This window comes from Coccomyxa subellipsoidea (assembly GCF_000258705.1).
Source record: "Coccomyxa subellipsoidea C-169, whole genome shotgun sequence".
In the NCBI taxonomy this organism is placed as follows: Eukaryota; Viridiplantae; Chlorophyta; class Trebouxiophyceae; family Coccomyxaceae; genus Coccomyxa; species Coccomyxa subellipsoidea.
The window spans coordinates 243,891-262,699 of NW_005178034.1; the positions used below are offsets into that span (position 1 = coordinate 243,891).

Below are 18,809 nucleotides of genomic sequence, written 5' to 3' on the forward strand. Positions count from 1 at the left end.
GAAATGAAGCGAGCAGGGAGGAGAACAGCGAGCAAGGCAAGGACACATTGAGAAACCCTGCAGGGCGCTGGAGGGTCGATGTCCCCTGGGTTTGCTGCATCCACCCGACATGCAGAAGAGTCAAGAGCAGAAGAGCATTCCCATCCTCTGGCAATCTCCTTCCAAGAGCCACCCCACTGCGATGTGCAAGAACTTCTAGTCTCCAGATGGCCACCCTGCTGGCCACTGCAGCTGATGTGCATGCGCAAGTCCTCAAACAACCTTGTTAATTTCCAACGGTGTACGCTGCGTAAGCGGCACAGAGCCATCCTGCACTCATTGTCACAGCAGCCTGCGTGATAATTTGTTTAGGATTCAGATGCAGAGCACAAGAAGTGAAGTGCATGCCCACTATCAAAAGCACAAGTCAGGCTCTGCTGACATGGCAGTGCCTGTTTTGGAAAATGCTCTCGGAACGTCGACGAAACTACAGCGGATGAAAAATTCGGAAGATTATTACATGATAAAAAGTTAAAATGAGACCAAGCATTGCATCAGGACATCGACGGGTACTCCGTACGACCGGCGTGCGGAGTTCGACGATGACGGCGCATCTGCGAATTTAAAATTTGCGCGGAATGGTCTCCAAATCAGGAAACACATGCTCCGAAACCTTGTTTCGGAAGAGGATCAAAGGCAACATTGCCCAGGCAATGCTGGAATGATCAAGTGCTTTTTTTTGAAAGGTCATTTGTGTGTACGGGTACTGTTGTGGGGAAAGAGGTGCCTTGTTTTCGCCGGACTTGTACTTTTGCGAGCGTACTGCATTGGATTGTTGCTGTCCTTTTCTTCCCCATCTTCTAGTCACATTGCCAACCACATTTTCTTGGCCACAAAATATTTCGAGCTGAAGAATGCATGTCTTCCGGTTGCATTGTCCAGCTTTGGGCCAAAGCACCTGTGCACACGTGCATCCCAGCAGTGCTGGCAGATCAGCTTTTGTATCAATAAGGAAAGTGCAAAATAGTTTCGCTGCAAGTCCGGTGTGCATAACATACCACCGCAGCAGAGGGCCCATGCCTGCTTGTAGGCTTGGTGCTCAACAGCAAGCAGCGAGATGTCCAGGTCACCTCAACGTCCGACGAGCTCCTCTCAGCCTTTTAAGGAAATCAACTTGCAATCTACAGCATCGTTCAATTGAGAGGACCAGGAAACGTGCCAACACCACTGAAAATGCTGCTAGCAGCAGCTATGAGGACAGGAGTACAGCTGCAGAGGAGCGAGCGACTAGCAGTGATGGCTCCTCATCGGATGCAGAGGGAGCACCAGTGCAGTTTGAGATCCACAGAATTGCCGGGGACGGCAGCTGCCTGTTCAGGGCCGTGGCTCAGGGCACCCACCATGTATCCACAGGTGAATTGGCTCATATTGCTTGCTGTGCTACACTCAGGTATCGATCGCCGAAGAATGGCTCAAGGCTTCAAGGATCAGCGATTGAATGTAACAAAGCAGGGGTGCATCATGCAAGCAGTATGCTCATAGAGTAACAGAGTATTGGGAATGCTGTGGAATGCTGTCCCAAAGGATGCAAGCATGCATGCAAGAGTTGTCATGGAGGGCAGAACAGTGGAGTTTCCTCCCCACCACATCTTGCTTGGCCTCACAGGGATGCATTTCTTCATGCCTTGAGGATGCAGTTTTTGGCAGTCTGGCAGTCTCTAGCCAAGTGGCTGGTTTGTCTTCTGAAGGTGTCGCTCTTTTATGCATACCTCTGGCCGTTAGTAATCAGATGTTCTCTAGATGGGGCACCCTATCGCCAGCAACCATAGCAGGGATGCGTAAAGGGCAGGCCTGGCTCGGGCAAAGGGGCAGTTGCATTGTTGCTCTCCTATGCTGCCAACATGTGATCTGCGCCCCTGAAGCATTCCTACTGCGCAGGGGCTTTGTTGACTGGGAGGGAGCTGTTCGAGGCGGGGTTTGGGCTGAGGAGGGAGGTGTGCGGGGAGATGGTGCGACGAAAGGAGGAGATTGAGCCCTTCATCCCGGGGGTGTTTGATGCGTACGTCAGCAACATGTCCCTGGAGGGCATCTGGGGAGGTGAGGCATCTAATTTGCACGGCCAGCCCACACCTCCCTAAGCCCAGAGTGCGCATAAATCATGGTTTTCCCCAAGCACTTGCACTGTACACTATGGGCAGCTGACACTTTGTGGGCTCCACTGATGACATCGAGCTGTGTCAATGACAAAGTTGTCTTGCTTTCTGCGTGTGCAGGGGAGCCAGAATTGGCGGTGGCCATCCATTGCATCCGGCGACCCATCATTGTATACAGAGAGGTGCTGCCCCCTTCCAAGCACCGCCACCTTCCAAGCAACAAAGCTTGATGGAAATGCACGGACCCAAAATTTCACACTCGCGAAGCTCTGCATTTGAGGCCCTTTCTTGCTTGCATTGCCTCAGCTTCTGGAGTTACTTGAGCATGATTATCATTCACCTTCAGGTCCTTGCCGCTGTGTCTGGGGAAGCAAGAAAGTATTGAAGCTGCCAGGGAGCTTTAAGACAGGGAGCATGTTGTTGGCACCGTAAACGTGAAGTTTGTGCAAGGATCCACGGTGTCACGGTGCCTGTGGCTTTACAGGTAAAGTCTGGCATCTTTGGCAAGGATCTGGAGAAGGTGTCAGAGTATGGGGCGCAGGAGTACCCGGGGGTCTCACCCGTCTGCCTGCTCTTCTCTGGTTGCCACTATGACCTCCTCATGCAAGTGCTGCAGTAATGCGCGCCTCCCTTGGAGGGCCAGCAATCTGATGAAGTAATAAGGAGTAATGCGGATATAAAGGCTCGGCAATATTTGAGCATGCACACAGACATGCTACATCGCCTGCGCTGCTGCCTGTTCCTTCACTGGAGAGCGGTTGGCTGCCATTGTATCCTTGCCGACAGAGCTTGCTTTAGGACATTGGCATTTATCAAGTGTTGCTGGCCTCTACTACTTGGGTTCTGTGCCCAGGAATCTCACAAAGAGATATCGATATTGATATGCTTTTGCGAAGCCCCTTGCTTGACCTGAAATTGAATGCATGCATGCAAACTGACTCTGGGATATCATGTTATCTGATCTGTGCTTGAAGCAGCTTGTGCAGTTGCCCACTTTTGAATTTCCTTTCTGCTGACGGCTTGCACGCCAGCTGGGCCCAAGCCAGCGCCATAGGCCAGTCATGTCTGCATGTGAGGGACTCCAGTCTACCCTCTTCTGAATGGACAGTGCCAGTCGAGATATCACCTTCATTGGGATGCATTTGGGGGCACTTCACTTTATCAGTCCCACTTTCTTAGAGACAAGAAGTTACGCCGTCAATCGCGGGATTTTCCCATTCAGGCATCCGCCGTTACATCGGAAGCTACCGCTCGCGAAGCTACACCCCGATCTTGGAAGTGACGTGTGTGCAAAAACTGTATATCAATAAGGCAAAAACTGATTATAGAGCAGAGTTGAAGTCATCCAAGCGCTCAAGGCTAGCCGGGGGCGAAGTGCCTTTCGCATATTTTGGAAAATTGCTGTGAAATTGCATTTGTATGTGCTCGTCATAGGAAAGTCTCGCACTGAAGAGGCCGGAGTCAAATATAGTGCAGGCCTGGGCAATGTCCATAGACGATACTGATCAGAAACCCAAAGCGCTGCAAGAGAACGGTGAAGTGGTGGTGTTATTTGACGACGCTGAAGAACACAAAGATGAAGCCAATCGTTTTAGGAGAGCTTTGAAGTACTCCCAATCATTTTATAAGTCGCGAAGTGATGCAGCACGGCGACAGGGCCGAGAGGAGGTGGGCTGACCTGCTTTCATCACATACTTCGTGCAATCCGAGGGAAACGAGAGTAGACCATATACATTCTGAAAGACCTTACTTACAGCACCACGCCAGAATATTAAATCGATGTTGCAGGGTACTGAAAGTGAGGCTGCAGAGTTGCTGGCGGAGGACAGATGCGAGGGGATGGAGTACGAGGATTTCCGCACAGACTTCCCTGGCATGCACGAGGCCATCCAGGACGCCGTGACAGGCGCTGTGCAGGACGTAAACGCCCCTTCCTTCTATTGATTGGGATACTTCTATTCCAATACCGGTAAAATGTGTTTTGGAGCGCCTGATAGACTTTTGCTTGTGTCGCAGGTGATGCAAGATGCAGTGACGGAAGCTGTGCAGGCCGCTGTGGACGAAGGCATGAAGTTTGATGTCAGAGCTAACCTGTACACAATGGTGGCCATCACAGGTGAGCATGCAAGGGCATGTTCAATTCCTGCATTGTGCACACGTCTTCAACAGCCACAGAGAGATTCTTTGCCCCCTGAAATCCTGAATGGGCACCATGCTACACTGGTGCAGGTGTTGTCCTGTACTGGAGGGGCATTTGGACCACTTGGTAATATCTTGAGCACTCTTGAAGCTCTCACACCTGATGGCATTGTTCAGATGTCATGAATTGGATTTGCTGTATCATAATGTGACCCACTGTATCATGACTGAGACTCAGTGCCAGGAGTCACAGCAGATATCTGGCTGGATGCGAACAGGGACTTCTTCTTTGGCTTCACCATATGGAGTGAGCTTGGAGCAATAGCGATGGGACTGGGCATCATGATTGCCTTCCGCCTCTTCAAGATGCCCCTTCTTGATGGGCTTCCATCTGGCTGATGCCATGTCAGCCCTCACGTTTGCCAGGGTTGACCGCAAATGAGTCCTTTGTGAAGGAACATTCCTATTCTAGCAGCAGCTCGCAAAACCGCTGTGCCACCAGCACCGCATTTGTAGCTATTTAAGCCCTCAACCATAGGGCCTAAATTTAACAGCACAGCATGCAATATTGCTGTTACATAGGGCCGCTGGGCAAGGATTCCCCGGCTCCAGCGTTTGTGCATGCGTTGTGCCCAGCAGGTTATTGGGGATGAGCGCCACTTTGTGTTTGAGTGCCCTGCCTTGCAATCTGTTCGGGACAGATATCCTGGGCTGTTTGGTGCAGCCATTGTGACGATGCAGCAATTCATGTGGCAGTTGGACATTGTTGGTGTTGCACATTTTGTGATGGATTGTTTTGATTATTTGGATGCTGCCAGTTCATCCAATCAGCCCTAGGCGGCTGGAGTGATGTAATCTTCCTTCCTTCCATGTAGCAGCTTGCAGCACGGCGGCCAGCACAGCATGAATGGCCAGTCCTGGGAGAAGCCATGCTGTGTTGCTGTATAATATAAAGCAGCTGAGCTGAGGAATCTTTGGCACGGGGCTGAAGTATTCATCTGCACAGGTTACCTTGAAGCCCAAGCGAAGCTAAACATTCCCAAGTCCAGCTCCCTTAGGGTACACATTAGCCTTGATGTGAATCATGCCAATGCTCATCATCTCTGCACGAGGCATGTATTCTGTATGCGCATGTATTTTGTATGCCTGTGTGCAATTGTACAACAGATTGGACAATGAGCATGGGTTTGGGGAGCATGTGTTGCTCCCTCTTGTTCCGTACCAGGTGGGCGGGAGAAGTTTTGTTTAGGGGGCAGTCATACGGAGTTTCTAGGGCCATAGGATGGGTCTCCACAAGTGTAGGGACATATTGGTGGGGAGTTTATCATCATGGGGACAAAGCAAAACTTGGTTAGTCCCTACAATAGGGCAGAGGTGGAGCTCCACCCTTTGAGGTACCTCTACCTTTATTAGGCGACCTGCAATGCCAAAGCAATAAGACTTTTGCAATAGGTGGGTGTTCAGTGCATTGACAACCAATGAAATCAGTGATGTTGTGCGAAGGCCCGACCTCAATGAGCAAAAACTCATGTAATATAATGGAGCCCAGAAGCGCTATGTAAAACGTTTGCAAATATTCACCAGCACAAAACGCACATGACCAACGACCCCTTGCAACAGGTCACAAAATTAGCAGAATACAATAAGCAAACCTTAAGTGCACAGCTACACAACAATACTGTCATGATTTGATAATTGATGACCATGACAAAGCGACCGTCACAACATCACCAGATGGCACAGAGTGATTGTAATATGACCTCCTCTGATGAAGCAGGCGCCGGCAAGCAGAAATTGAGATGGCTGTCCAACTGAAACAAAACTGCCCTCTTAACTGCGGCCTCTCAGCAAAGTTAAAAGCAGCGATGTCACCATTAATGCCTGTGAGCTCAGGGACCGTGCCTGCTCCACATACCCCTGCCAAGGCAAGCACCACACCGGAGGAAAGCCTCCTTGTCAGCTCTTACCTCTTTCATTGCCACTCACTTTACGCCCCTGGGAGCCACAGCTCAGAGCACTCAGGCCAACACCTCCATCCTTCTTGTGAGGTTTGCCCCACTTCCTTTGCCGGTCCCTTTCAGCGCTGTCAGAGCAGAAACTCAGGCCAGGATCTCCTGCCAAGCACCAGAGCCTCTGCCCAATTTTCTTGCCTTTCACAGTACGCCCTGTGAGAGCTCAGGCAAGCATTACAGCCTTCTTGTGAGCTCCGCCCCAATTCCTTTGCCGGCCAAAGCCACAGCTCAGGCCAGGATCCCAGTCACACCGCCAGCCACAAGAGCTCCTCGTGAAGTCTGCCCATCTTTCTTGCCAATCACATTCCACCACGAGTGGACACTGACTCACGCCGGTCAGGCCAGGATCTCCAGCCAAGCACCACAACTAAAAGAGACAATTTCTACCCTGTCTTTTTCAGCCCTGTCCAAGCTCTGACTCAGGCCAGTATCTCCAGCGGCAGAGCTGGCGGCCCGGGCGGCGTGGCGCGGTCCTTGGCCCGGAATTCCAAGTGGTCCCCCTGGGCGCCCCCCGGTGCCTCCACTATTACTGTGTCCTCTTCCCCAAAGTCCCCCCGCAGCAGCGCCTTGGCCAGGCCCGTCTCCAGGTCGCGCTGCACCGCGCGCTTCACCGGACGCGCCCCGTACACCGGATCGAAGCCCTTGGTCTGGGCACGGGGGAAAACGATCGCGTCAGCTGCATGTGTGACTGAAACAAATGCATTCACAAGATTGCCCTGGAATCTCAGCCCTGTACACCAAATTGAACCCCTTCATCTACCTACATAAGCACGTCAGCAGAAGGCAATCTTCAGGAAGATACTGCTTTGCACGGGGAACTCGGATTTCCTAAAGGTCGTGAGATATGGCGGCATGTTTGCTGGCATCTGGTGGCTCTCCCACAAGTGCCATCTGTCGTCAAGAAGCCCTGCCAAGAGCGCTGGACAAAGAGGCAATCTTGACAACGGAGGGCACGAGAAAGAAGCCACGACATGATCATGCTGCAGCGGCACATGGCAGGGCATCTTCTAGCGGGATGCTGAAAGTGCACTGCCCACTAGCGCACATGAAGAAGCAATAAGAAGCAATTATACAAGTCACCGCTGGCCCATACTCCATGCCCCGGTCATGAAAGCAATGGATCGGGCGCGGACATCGGAGACCGCCGATACCATACCCACAGAGCAACAAGTTCTGGGCCACCCTGCCCCGCACGGGGGGATAAGGAAGTCTCACCACTAGAATCCAGGAAGAAAAAGCTGCACATTGCTGATTCCATGGACACAAGTCGACGCAACTTCTGCACATGCCCTGGCACAACAGCCCTTGCTGGCTAGAGCACGTGCAGGTGTTGTTACGCCAGATGTCAACGAATCTGCCAGTGCAATTTCATCTCAAAAAGAAAGTGAGGGAGGGAACGCGCACCGCGAGGTAGTCGACGGCTGACTCATCCAGCTCGAGCTTGATCTTCTTTTCTGCGAGGCGCTGCTCGACGCGCTTGGCCTGCAGGCGCACGATCTGGCGGATCTCGTTCAGCTTCAGCGCCTCGAAAACAACAAACTCGTCCACGCGGTTCACAAACTCCGGCCGGAACGAAGCCTTCACCTGCGCAGTTTTGCAGTCCAGAATGACGTGAGACAAAAATTCTAGAAATTTGGAATCTGGACACCAGTGATGTGCAGCAAGAGACGAGCCACTGTCATTGTCAACTGATGTATAAAAACAATCGAAGCTTGAAGCCTGGTTGCAACCAAGATGCACTTGCAGAAGTGACCTGGAAGTTTGAAGCACGGGCCCCTATTGAGAAGCCTCAAATGCTTCAAACCATGGGGGGACCAAGCGCTTACCATGGCCATGACTGTTTCGCGCACGCGTTCCTGGTCTCGCGCGGCCATGCCCTCCAGGATTGCCTGGCTGCCCAGATTGCTGGTCATGATCAGGATAGTGTTCTTGAACGACACCGTGCGCCCCTGGCTGTCCGTCACCCGCCCATCGTCCAGGATCTGCACAGCGCACAAATTCCATGCTGTCTTATAATAGCACACATTACCTGCAGCTTGTATGCAGACGCGCCTCGCCTCTGGCGGGAAAAGCGTGTATTGATGATATCCATGTTAGCAGTAGCGTTGATGCACATTTGCCAGCCATCGTGCAGGCATCGTTCAATGGATTAAACCAGACACATGTGCAGGACAGGTTGCAGTCAGACATCGCTGCGACTTCAAAGGTCAGTTGATGTCAGGGCAACCTCATCCCAAATCGTGACAGATCTGCAAGGCAGCATGCACCAGGCATGGGTGTGCGTGTAATTTTATAGCTCATTTCAGGGCTCCTAGCCGGTCAAAAAACAAATACCATGCCACTCAGCACAGACTTAAACTACATGGCGTCTTTGTTGCCATATGGCACATAAGATTGCCAGCAATGTCTGAGAGCCAAAGGACGGACCACAGCTACTGTCAAAGCCTTCGTGCCCCCATACCAAATCGCAGTTGCAGACTTCACTCCACAGGCATGCGATCCGTATGGAGAGAAGTCTGCAACTGCCCTTTTATTGTACTAGAATGCCAGAGAGGAAAAGAGTATGGTGGGAGCCTTGCCTGCAGCAGGATGTTGAAGACGTCTGCGTGCGCCTTCTCCACCTCATCAAAGAGCACAACTGCGTACGGGCGACGCCTGCATGCAAGAAGCAGTGCGCGCCACACAAGGCTCAATATATGCTATAGGCATTTCTGAAATTTTAAAGACAGCAGGCTTCAGAGTTCAGACTCTTGTTCTTGTCATGGCTACAAGAAGATTTATGACCCAACATCTTGTGAGCGCCAAAAACGGTGCACACCCTGGCAGGAACACCACCCGTTTAAGAAATATTGATTGGGTGGAGCTTTGCAAAGGGTATACTTTGACTCTGGCGTCAAGAAGGAACGGGGTGCGCAAACCCGCGTGCCGCAACTTTGGTTTCACATCACATCGCAATCAGGAATGAGCAGAACCAGCCAGCCGCCAGCAAGCTGCCTTCATAACAGGATGCTATGCAGCTAGGCACAGCTGTCGCACCTGACAGCCTCGGTGAGCTGGCCGCCCTCCTCGTAGCCGACATAGCCGGGCGGCGCACCGACGAGGCGGCTGACGGTGTGCTTCTCCATGTACTCGCTCATGTCCAGCCGCACCTGCGTGCATGCATACGCACATATCAGGCCATGTGCCTTTATTAGTAAGAGCCACAGAGGCACAGGCTTCTGTTTTAGAGCGCTGACTTCCCAAGCAGGACGAAGCAAACACGAACAAGTCGTTGGCTCCATCTTGACAACAAGAAGGAAGACATGCAAACCCACAGTAGAGCATGGTTGCCACAGCTGGTACAAGAGGAGTGTTAGAAGCTTGCTGAGAATTGCTGGACATAAACAAGCCTACAGCCTGTAGAGGCATGATGACCTGCAAATAACAATGACTGCTCACCATTAGAATCCACTTGTACCACAAGCAGTACAAGTGGGAATGGAGAGGAGGGCTCACCATGGCCTGGTCTGTGTTGAAGAGGTACTCTGCGAGCGCCTTGGCCAGCTCAGTCTTTCCAACGCCCGTGGGGCCCAGGAACATGAACGACGCAATGGGCCGATTCGGGTCGCCCATGCCAGCGCGCGACCTGCAAACACACTCACAGCACATCACACTAGTTTCTAAGCTCTGCATACTGGTGATCTATGTACATTGTTGAATATGCTAGATCTTTGTGCGACCAGGACCCCCGGGCAGGCCCAATGCAGGAGCATACTGAGAATGTTGGGAAGAACTAACAACTCAAACTGCAAGGATGCATGCCAGAATGGTGAGCCAAGCAATGGCGCATGTGTCGCACAGCAGGAGCACAAGCGCTGCGTGTGCAACAGATACGCCTTCAGATGGTTGACACCCAGACATGCATTGCGCTGGGAATTATGTCGAACAGACACTTGTTGCACTGTGAGGGGACCTTTGCACCCCTATCAATAAAGCCCAAGCTGGTGGCTTCCACACAAGGGCATACAAGCTGTGCATGTCACGTGAAGTAATGCCTATCTGGAGGAAACCTGGTGCCTCAGAGTCCAGAGAACCACGAAATCACCTGTCAATGACTTGGACCTTGATCTCCATATGGACCTTGCAAAAGAACGAACTGCTAAGTCTCGCACTGCATGCTTGAATAAAAAGACATCTTTCCTGCTGCAGTCTTCTCGTCTTGCTAGATTTGGTTTTCAAGGCTGCAGCAGAGATGAGTATTGAAAGGCAAGGGGCGCGCACCGCTGGATGGCGTCTGCGACGGCGTTGACTGCCTCGTCCTGGCCGATGACTCGCCGGTGCAGCTCCTCGTCCAGGTGCAGCAGCTTGTCTCGCTCGGACGCGACCAGCTTAGTAACGGGGATGCCCGTCCACTGGCTGATGATGTCAGCGATGTCCGTCTCTGTCACCTCCTCTCGCAGCATGCGCGACCCCGTGCCCGCCTGCGTCAGACATGCCGAAGCCTAAGCAGCCAACATGCATGCTTGTGAAATAAGTTTCCTGCGCTGAGACTTGTCCCTGCGCTGAGACTTGACCAGGAGCGTCTGCTTGATGCAATTCATAACGGATTGCATGGCAGTGATGGCATGACTTCATCTCAGGGATAGCCTGCCCGCACACGGATGGACTAGCTTGTCAAACAAGGATGGTTACTACAGCCACCCCCGCGCCAACATGCACCCAAATCGAGCAGGATCCTGCACTCTGCTCTCGCTGGGCAGCTCCAAAAGTCACAGCTATCTAAGCCTGAAGTGCCTGCAGTGCAAGACGGTCATCGTTCCATCCTTTGGGCCACAGAGTAGCAGGTGGCAGGACCAAGCATGGCGCTGCAGCAGCAGCTGTGAATCACATTGAAAGCGACACCGAACCAGGTGGAAGATTGCAGGTGTCCCATTTCCTCCGCTCTCAAGTCATCAATGACCAGTGGACGGAGAACATAGGGAGCTACACAACTTGCACCCAGCCAGCCCCCGTGTGCACGTGTCAAAGCTGTTGCAGCAGCACTGTGCCTGTCTGCCACCTGGCAGTTCTGTCATAATCACAAAACTTCCTGCAGGGGCCTCACCGTCTCCTGCTCCAGCGCCTGCTCGGCCTCCTTGAGCTGCTTCTGCAGCTGCAGCAGCGTCCCGTACTTGAGCTCCGCCGCGCGGTTCAGATCGTAGTCGCGCTCGGCCGCCTGAACCTCCAAGTTCACGCGCTCGATCTGTGCGCAGGCCACACAATAGAACCGCTGAGAATGAGCCATCCCTCCTAAAGTGTCGGCCTCACAAGATGGGGGACTAAGGGGCAAGCATTCGTGTTAGTCCAGTTTTTGACATCATGTCATCAGCGCCAATATGCTGCAGTGTATTGCATGTCAAGAACATCCTTCCGAATGCATGGCTCCATATTTCAGAATATGCTCACGCGGATGAGCACTTTGCCGCAAAAGTAAGCCTTGCATGCCAAGATGCGCTGACAAAGTATGCAAGACTTTCTTCTCGCAACATAGTGCCCAGCTGCAGATGAAGAATTTCAAGCTTCAAACCGAAGCGTCCACATGCACATACTTTACGACGTAGAGTCTACGTAGTGGGCCACACATTTCCAGGAAAAGTTCAGAAAAGCTTGTCTGGTGTGAACGCGCACCTCGTTCTTGATGGACTGCAGGCGCTGCATCTCCTGCTGCTCCTTCTCCCACTGCTTGGTCAGCTCGGCCTGCTCCGCCTTGAGCTGCGTCAGCTGCTGGTCCAGCCCCGACAGCCGCATTGCTGCCGTCTTGTCTGCCTTTGCCGCCTGCTCGCATGCATGCACATCACTCATATTACTATGATTTATCGCTGCACATGGTGGCACCTATATTTGCTGCTGCATCAGGAGCGTTGTCCCATAGGTGACCAAGGGGACCACCACCGAACTGTACCCCGCATCAACTGCTTTGGAGACATGTCTCTGGATTTCTGGTCTCTACGCCATAAGCATCAAAGATCTGCTGCAATTGTGCCCAGGGACTGAGACTGGCAGGCCCTCTTGTACCCTCCCAAGTATGCATTTTGCTAGTGATAGTGTCGATTCTATGCTATGCTCTGCATGCCCGTACGTCAGCGAAGACCAGCACAGTACCAACATGCCGCGTGTGAGTTGTAAGGGTGCACGGTGCATCAGGCCAGTTTGAAGCGATGTGCCCGCTGAAATATTGATAGCCTCTCTCCTAAAGACACCTAGCATTCCACGCGCTCGTCCCCATGCACAACACAGACCTGGCCGTTGCACTCAGCAATAAACTCACAGCCAGCACTGCCCAAAAGCACCTCGCTCGACAGGCACTCCGTGGCAGAACTCTTGCACCATGCATGGCGCAGAAAGCAGCGAACTATTGAATGCCTCTCATCTTGAGACACTTGACAATTCACAGCTCTTTGATCAATGCACGGCACAGACCTGGCCGGTACACCACCCAAAAACTCACAGAAAGTAATTCCCGCACCTTGGCGAGCGAGAGGCGCTCCATCTCGAGCTGTAGGATCTTGCGGTCAATCTCGTCCAGGTGCAGCGGCTTGCTTGTGATCTCCATCTTGAGCTTGGCGGCGGCTTCGTCCACGAGGTCGATCGCCTTGTCCGGCAGGAATCGGTCGGCGATGTATCGGTCGGCCAGCACCGCCGCGTCCACGAGCGCGCTGTCGCTGATGCGCACGCCGTGGTGCAGCTCGTACCTGATCAGATACCACATCTTGAAATTTAAATTTACATTCTAAACCCCAGCCAACCTCCCGCGAGGACCTGTGCTGTCGCTGATTCGCACGCCATGGTGCAGCTCGTACCTGATCAGGCAATGGATGCAAAATCCAACTTCAAGGTGTGTGAACTAATGAATGATCTCTCATGGGGTCCCGCGCTGGACCTGATCGGGTAACGAGATTGTAATCACAACTACAAGACACAGAATCCTGTCTTTAAAGCCGGCACTGTGGCTTCCACCCATGACATGGTGCACCGTGTGCCTGGTATGATGTGTCTTTTCCAGGGGACACCCCCCGTTAAAATCCCTTTTCTTACAATGGCAGCCAAACTGCGCTACAGACAATGCTTGTCAGGTTCATGGGATCTTGTTGAGACACTGCCTCTGTACTAGCCTGCAATTTCAACAGGGAAGTCTCCACTATTAAATATTGCCAGAGAATGGACCAAACACTGTCATTGCCTACCCAAGACGCGTTGCATCATGCAAAATGCTTATGTTTGTGACAGCAGCTGCGGCAACAAGCAGCAGTCCTGGAGATGGCAATGACAGTATTCCCAAACATTGGGCAGACAACAGCAGATCAACAGGTGTCCTGCCGCACCACAAGCTGAAAATTTCTCAAAGGAACTCTTGAGAATATCATGCTTCAGGCCAGTGGCTGGAGCATGGGACCCCCTCCCTGACCCCCGAACACAAGCTAAGTGACTTCGTGGTGCACGCACCTTTCGCGGAGGCCGCGCAGGATGGCAATGGTGGCCACGACCGAGGGCTGGTCCACATACACCTGTCACACCAACAAACAACGCCATGAGCTTCATTCTATCACAGGTGCTCACAGCAAATCGACACAGCAGTCTGTCACCAAAGATCCCTAAGCAGCCAACAGAAACGCTAGTGTGCCCCTGAGATATGACTAAAAAGGATTCTCTAAATCATCTATCAGGTTCTTTCAGAGTCCCTGGGAGGACTTCTATAAAAAGGGTGTCCTTATAATGAGTGATTTAGGTTTGCATGTCCTAGGGCAGATCCCTTCCTGAACTCAATTACTTAATCACTCACTGACATATGTATTACCTGCAGTGGGAGACGAGGCCAGGGCCAAGGTGTTGTCCTATTTGAGACGGTGGGCAGTACAAACTCAAGAGGATTGAGCTCCCGTGCAATTGCAAGGCAATAGAGGATGATCGAGCTGCTGTTGCACCTGCTGGAAGCGGCGCTCGAGGGCGGGGTCCTTCTCGATGTACTTCCTGTACTCGTCGAGGGTCGTCGCGCCGATGCAGCGCAGCTCGCCGCGGCCCAGCATTGGTTTCAGCAGGTTGCTGGCGTCCATCGCGCCCTGCACCGCATGCATCATGTGAGCTGCCCCTGTTACAGTACTAGTAGTGAGAGACAGATTCATGCTTGCGCATGCTATTGCTGTCCAGGGAGGGGCGAAGTGATAGGTCCGACTTCATCAGCTTGCTGAGCTGCATATCAGATGCAGACAAAGCCACCCCGGCCTGCAAGCAGGGGTGGGAATACAAGGTTAAGCCTAGTTTTGAATGCAAAGCGCCTTAGCAGTCACGTACATGGCTCACCAGCACTGGCCTAGAGCAAGAGTACTGAGCCAGCTTCCATGACAGTCAAGGAATCGAGGTTCGGAAACTGAGTACGGGGCAGGCTTTGTGAGGTTCCTGCCAAAGGCCAACAGCCTGAGCAAGCAACTGATTTTGTGACTCACGCTGGTGGCCCCCGCGCCGACAACGGTGTGGATCTCGTCGATGAAGAGGATGATCTTGCCGTTGGAGTCGGTGACCTCCTTGATGACGGCCTTGAGCCGGTCCTCAAACTCGCCGCGGTACTTGGCGCCCGCGATCAGCGCCCCCAGATCCAGCGCCATCAGCAGCCGGTCTTGCAGCGACGATGGAACGTCCCCGGTGACAATGCGCTGCGCCAGCCCTGCGCGTCATGCACAATGATCAATAATGCTCCCTTGGGATACAGGAAGAGATGCAGGTGTATTGCCAGCCATGCATGCTGTACACACCATGCATTCGAGCCGTGCTCTCTTGGGAGAGGGACAATAGCTGGAGGGCCATGTCACTCAGGCAGTTGGGCAGCAGGCCGTGCACAGGTCATGTGCAACGAAGGACACAGAATGAGCAAGTGCCTGCAGCGGAGACTGCATGCACATGCATTTGAGCCTGCTGTGGCAAGACCATGAAAGGGGTCCAATGTCTGCCGCAGTGCATGCTACCAACACCAACAAGTGAGCCTCTCAGGCCGCCAAACCCAGCAGCCACGAGGATCCCATAGCCAAAGGGAATGAACCTTTAAGCTCATAGAATGCACGCTTGTAGACTCAAAATTGGTGCAGCACACCTTCGGCGACGGCCGTCTTGCCGACGCCGGGCTCGCCAATGAGCACGGGGTTGTTCTTAGTTCGTCGCGACAGGATCTGTATGGCGCGCCGGATCTCGTCGTCCCGGCCGATCACCGGATCCAGTTTGCCGTCGCGCGCGGCCGCCGTCAGATCGCGCGCGTACTTGGACAGCGCCTCGTACTTGCCCTCCGGGTCCTGAACAGGCGACATGATATTTTAGGAATCTAATGTAGCGTTGCGCGTGTCCACGGTGAAAAGGCATGCATGCATTAGCAGTATAAAGAGGACATCACATGTGGCTGGCTGCTGAAGAGGCGATGTATGCAATAAACGCCTGAGCATGCAACGCACGCACTGGTGAACTATGGGCACTTCCAGTTTAAGCAAAGAAGGCAGCACTTGCTACTTTAAAGAACATAATTCACAGGGAACAGCTGATTGATGGGGACCTGTCCCAATCAGCGAGACGCCCAATCTTCAAGCGTACCTCCAACAGACAATTAGAGGTCTACAACAGCAGGAGGGAATAACAATGCCAGGATGCAGCCCCTGGTCAGACGCGGTTGGAGCCACGGATATGCTTAAAGACTTGGGCAAGGGCACAAAAAAGCTGCAAAAAAGTGAATGCGCGCCTGGTCGGTGACGCGGTTGGAGCCGCGGATCTGCTTGACGGCCTCGGACAGCTTCTTGGCGTCCAGCCCCTCCTTCTTGAACAGGTCGCGGCCAAAGCGCGGGTCGTCCTGCAGGCCCAGCACCAGGTGCTCCACGCTGGTGAACTCGTCCTTCCAGTCCTTCTGGATGTCCTGCGCGCGCGTTATCGTCCCCTCCAGGTTGCGCCCCAGCACCTGCGCGGTACATTGCATCATTCATGCAATGCGATGACTAAATGCTTGCGTTGCTTGCTGACACATGTGGCACAGTGTGAAGCTGTACCATAAGCAAATGTCTCACATTTCTGTTGTGGCTGCCTCCTCCTCAGGATCTCAAGTGAGTCAGGCATGCACCACGATGACTAAGCACATGTGCTGCCATGCCGGCGCAGGTGGCAACTGCCTGGGCCTGTGCTGTGTGAATGTCTTGCATGTATGCCCATACACAGCAACTGAACAATTTGTTTAAGGACTGCACACGCTTCCTGCAGCCACAGCTTCATATATACCTTCCCAGAGGAGCCCTCTGATATCATTCCCTGCAGTGAGGCTTGAGAAGAACAGCTCATCTGCAGCGCATATTCAGAGGAGTAGCTCCTCTGCAGTGCACGTTGAAATGAGCAGCTCCTCCGCAAGGCCTCCTCAGTGCTTGAGACTTTGTTCATGAGGCCAAGGAGGCAGGGAGAATAATCACCTGCTGCGAGTCGCCGCTGATGCGAGGCTGCTGGCGGATGTAGCCGTCAGTCTTGTCCAGGAGATCTGTGGGATTGGAGCCTGCCTTGGCCAGGATTCTCCTCGCCATGCCATTTGGCTGCTCCAACAGGGCCTTCATGAGATGCTCCGTCTCCACAATCTGGTGGCTGCTCTGCATGTGTAAGGACAATGCAAATCAGCCAATGCAAAGCATAGATATTGGGAACAACACATGCACACTTCCATCATCCTGGCTCTTGAAACATGTGTCACAAGAGGCTGCTCTCCATGCTCGGACAACACCGGTCAGCACAATGCAAACCACTGGAATCGAGAAAATAGTAATCGCGATGTAATTATCCTTGCTATTTTGACATGTATCTAAACATCAAGCACGTTGCAGTATCCAATATTCCAGAAGGACCCAAGCTCTTGCTGTGCTGGATTGCTGTGCTGGGCACCATCTACTGCCGTACTGCACCCAGATAGGCACTGGTCAACTGGTCACTTCAGGCATGCATTGAAGGGAAAAGCTAATCTAGTCTCTTGCCTGTTTGGCAATCTCTGGTGCAGCGATGATGGCCTGCCAGGCCTTGTCAGTGAACTCATTCTGCGTGATTCTCTTGCCGCCCCCGCTCGCTGCTGCCACAACCGCAAAGCCGCGCTGTTGCCTGCGTAACAACATTCAATCTGATAGCGAGTCCCCAAGGCTGTGAGCCAGACTGGTTTCTGCTACAGCTCGCGAATTAAACAAAGGACAGGTGGAAAGCACAATGCAAGATGTCGATCTGGGCTTGCCTTTGATGTAGAGGACTTGGTGTTGATGTCTGGCTGGGAAACACGCTTTCACTGAGGGCATTCGAAAAACGAGCAAGGCTACGGCTGCTGAAGTTGCTGGCGCCAGCATTGGGGCCAGCAATGCCTGTGTTCCTGGACAGCAAGGCACTTCTGCACTGGGTGCTTCGTGCTGTCTGGTAGCTGCAGCTTGCGACTGGGCTGTGCAGAGACGTCAGTCTGCGCTGCGTCGTGGCCGTGGCTACAGGCACAGCTTGTGAAGAGGATGCTGCATTGCCTAGCCGTTGTAGTACAGGGAGACATCTGTGGGGTGCAACTCGGCCTGGACAGCAGCGACCCACAGAAAATTACTACCGGAAAAATGCACTGGAACAACCAAGACGATTGCGACATGTCTGGGTCCTGTAGACTCCAAGTACTTACTTCTGGCATGCTTACACAGTAGCAATTCGCTGATATATATACCATCATGATATGTGTTTGTTAATAAAGGTAGCCCTTTTCGCTCTGTGAGAATCATACAAGCATCTATTATAGAGCATCAAGTCACACCACAGAGACACACCTTCTAGATCGCAAAGATATATTCAGTGATAAGGCACCAAAGGCAACAATTCAGATAATCCTCTGGGGATTACTGGCACCACATTTAGAAGTATTTACTCACCAAGAAGAGGTGGCTGCATATTCTGCTGGTTCATGACAAGAAGCCAGTCGAGACAGATGAAGTTGTTGGTGAAACTCCTGACAAGATCTTTTGGATGTGAGCTACTCTGCGCTGACTGTTGTTCTCACAAGAGAACAGCAAGTCTTTCGGCTTTGGGCGATATCTTTATGACGGATCGCCGGTAACACGGATTGATCGGGACAAGGTGTCCTTCAAAAAAGTAATGCTGTTGCTTATACCCTGCCTAAATAGCTTCTAGCAGCTTCCACAGGACACAGGTGATGGCTACCGTATGCAAAATTCGGCCTCAAGATTTTCAGATGTATCTGGACTAAGTATGCAGCACCAGCCAGCTGTCACTGCTGCCTTGGGGCTTCCAAACAATGAATTGATCATGTACATCATGATCAGCGTTAGCTAGGGCTAAAGTCATGTCGACATCAACTTAATGCATTGAATGCGTAATCAACCTTATAAACAAGACCCTGCTGTCGAGCAATCCAGGGCATGCGATGACATCTCACAAAGGTTTTGCACTAGAGTGCGCTTCTTCTGAAGTGACACGACCATCAAAGTATTTTGCAGCACTATTTTTATATATTATTATTACTACATGCTTT

The 18,809-nt window shown here is 52.4% G+C and overlaps 2 protein-coding genes across 2 annotated transcripts; one reads left to right on the plus strand and one right to left on the minus strand.

Annotated features, from left to right (window-relative positions):
• Window positions 1-1,985: 1,985 nt before the first annotated feature.
• COCSUDRAFT_83704 (hypothetical protein) lies at window positions 1,986-2,751 on the plus strand (the record flags this gene model as incomplete). Its single annotated transcript, XM_005647419.1, has 3 exons — window positions 1,986-2,076; window positions 2,253-2,302; window positions 2,617-2,751. 3 exons carry the CDS (start codon window positions 1,986-1,988, stop codon window positions 2,749-2,751), a joined length of 276 nt encoding a protein of 91 aa, XP_005647476.1.
• A 3,071-nt stretch (window positions 2,752-5,822) lies between these two features.
• Window positions 5,823-18,359, minus strand: COCSUDRAFT_53588 (ClpB chaperone, Hsp100 family). The gene is made up of 19 exons (XM_005647061.1): window positions 18,190-18,359; window positions 17,526-17,844; window positions 17,278-17,398; window positions 16,729-16,899; window positions 16,017-16,229; window positions 15,384-15,579; window positions 14,743-14,960; window positions 14,224-14,358; window positions 13,745-13,806; window positions 12,768-12,993; window positions 11,924-12,076; window positions 11,367-11,504; window positions 10,544-10,743; window positions 9,779-9,908; window positions 9,320-9,432; window positions 8,863-8,938; window positions 8,110-8,265; window positions 7,688-7,867; window positions 5,823-6,930 (listed from the first exon to the last, which is right to left on the minus strand). Exons 1-19 carry the CDS (start codon window positions 18,221-18,223, stop codon window positions 6,703-6,705), a joined length of 3,069 nt encoding a protein of 1,022 aa, XP_005647118.1. The 5' UTR covers window positions 18,224-18,359; the 3' UTR covers window positions 5,823-6,702.
• Window positions 18,360-18,809: the final 450 nt, after the last annotated feature.

Bases quoted from the DNA above. Each gene is read 5' to 3' on its own strand.
- COCSUDRAFT_53588 (XM_005647061.1), bottom strand. From the start codon at position 18,223: ATGAACCAGCAGAATATGCAGCCACCTCTTCTTG. The intron at 15,580-16,016 runs GCGCGCATTCAC...TCGCCTGTTCAG, and splicing joins CCAACCGCGTCACCGACCAG to GACCCGGAGGGCAAGTACGA. The intron at 12,077-12,767 runs GTGCGGGAATTA...GCATGCGAGCAG, and splicing joins AGCGCCTCTCGCTCGCCAAG to GCGGCAAAGGCAGACAAGAC.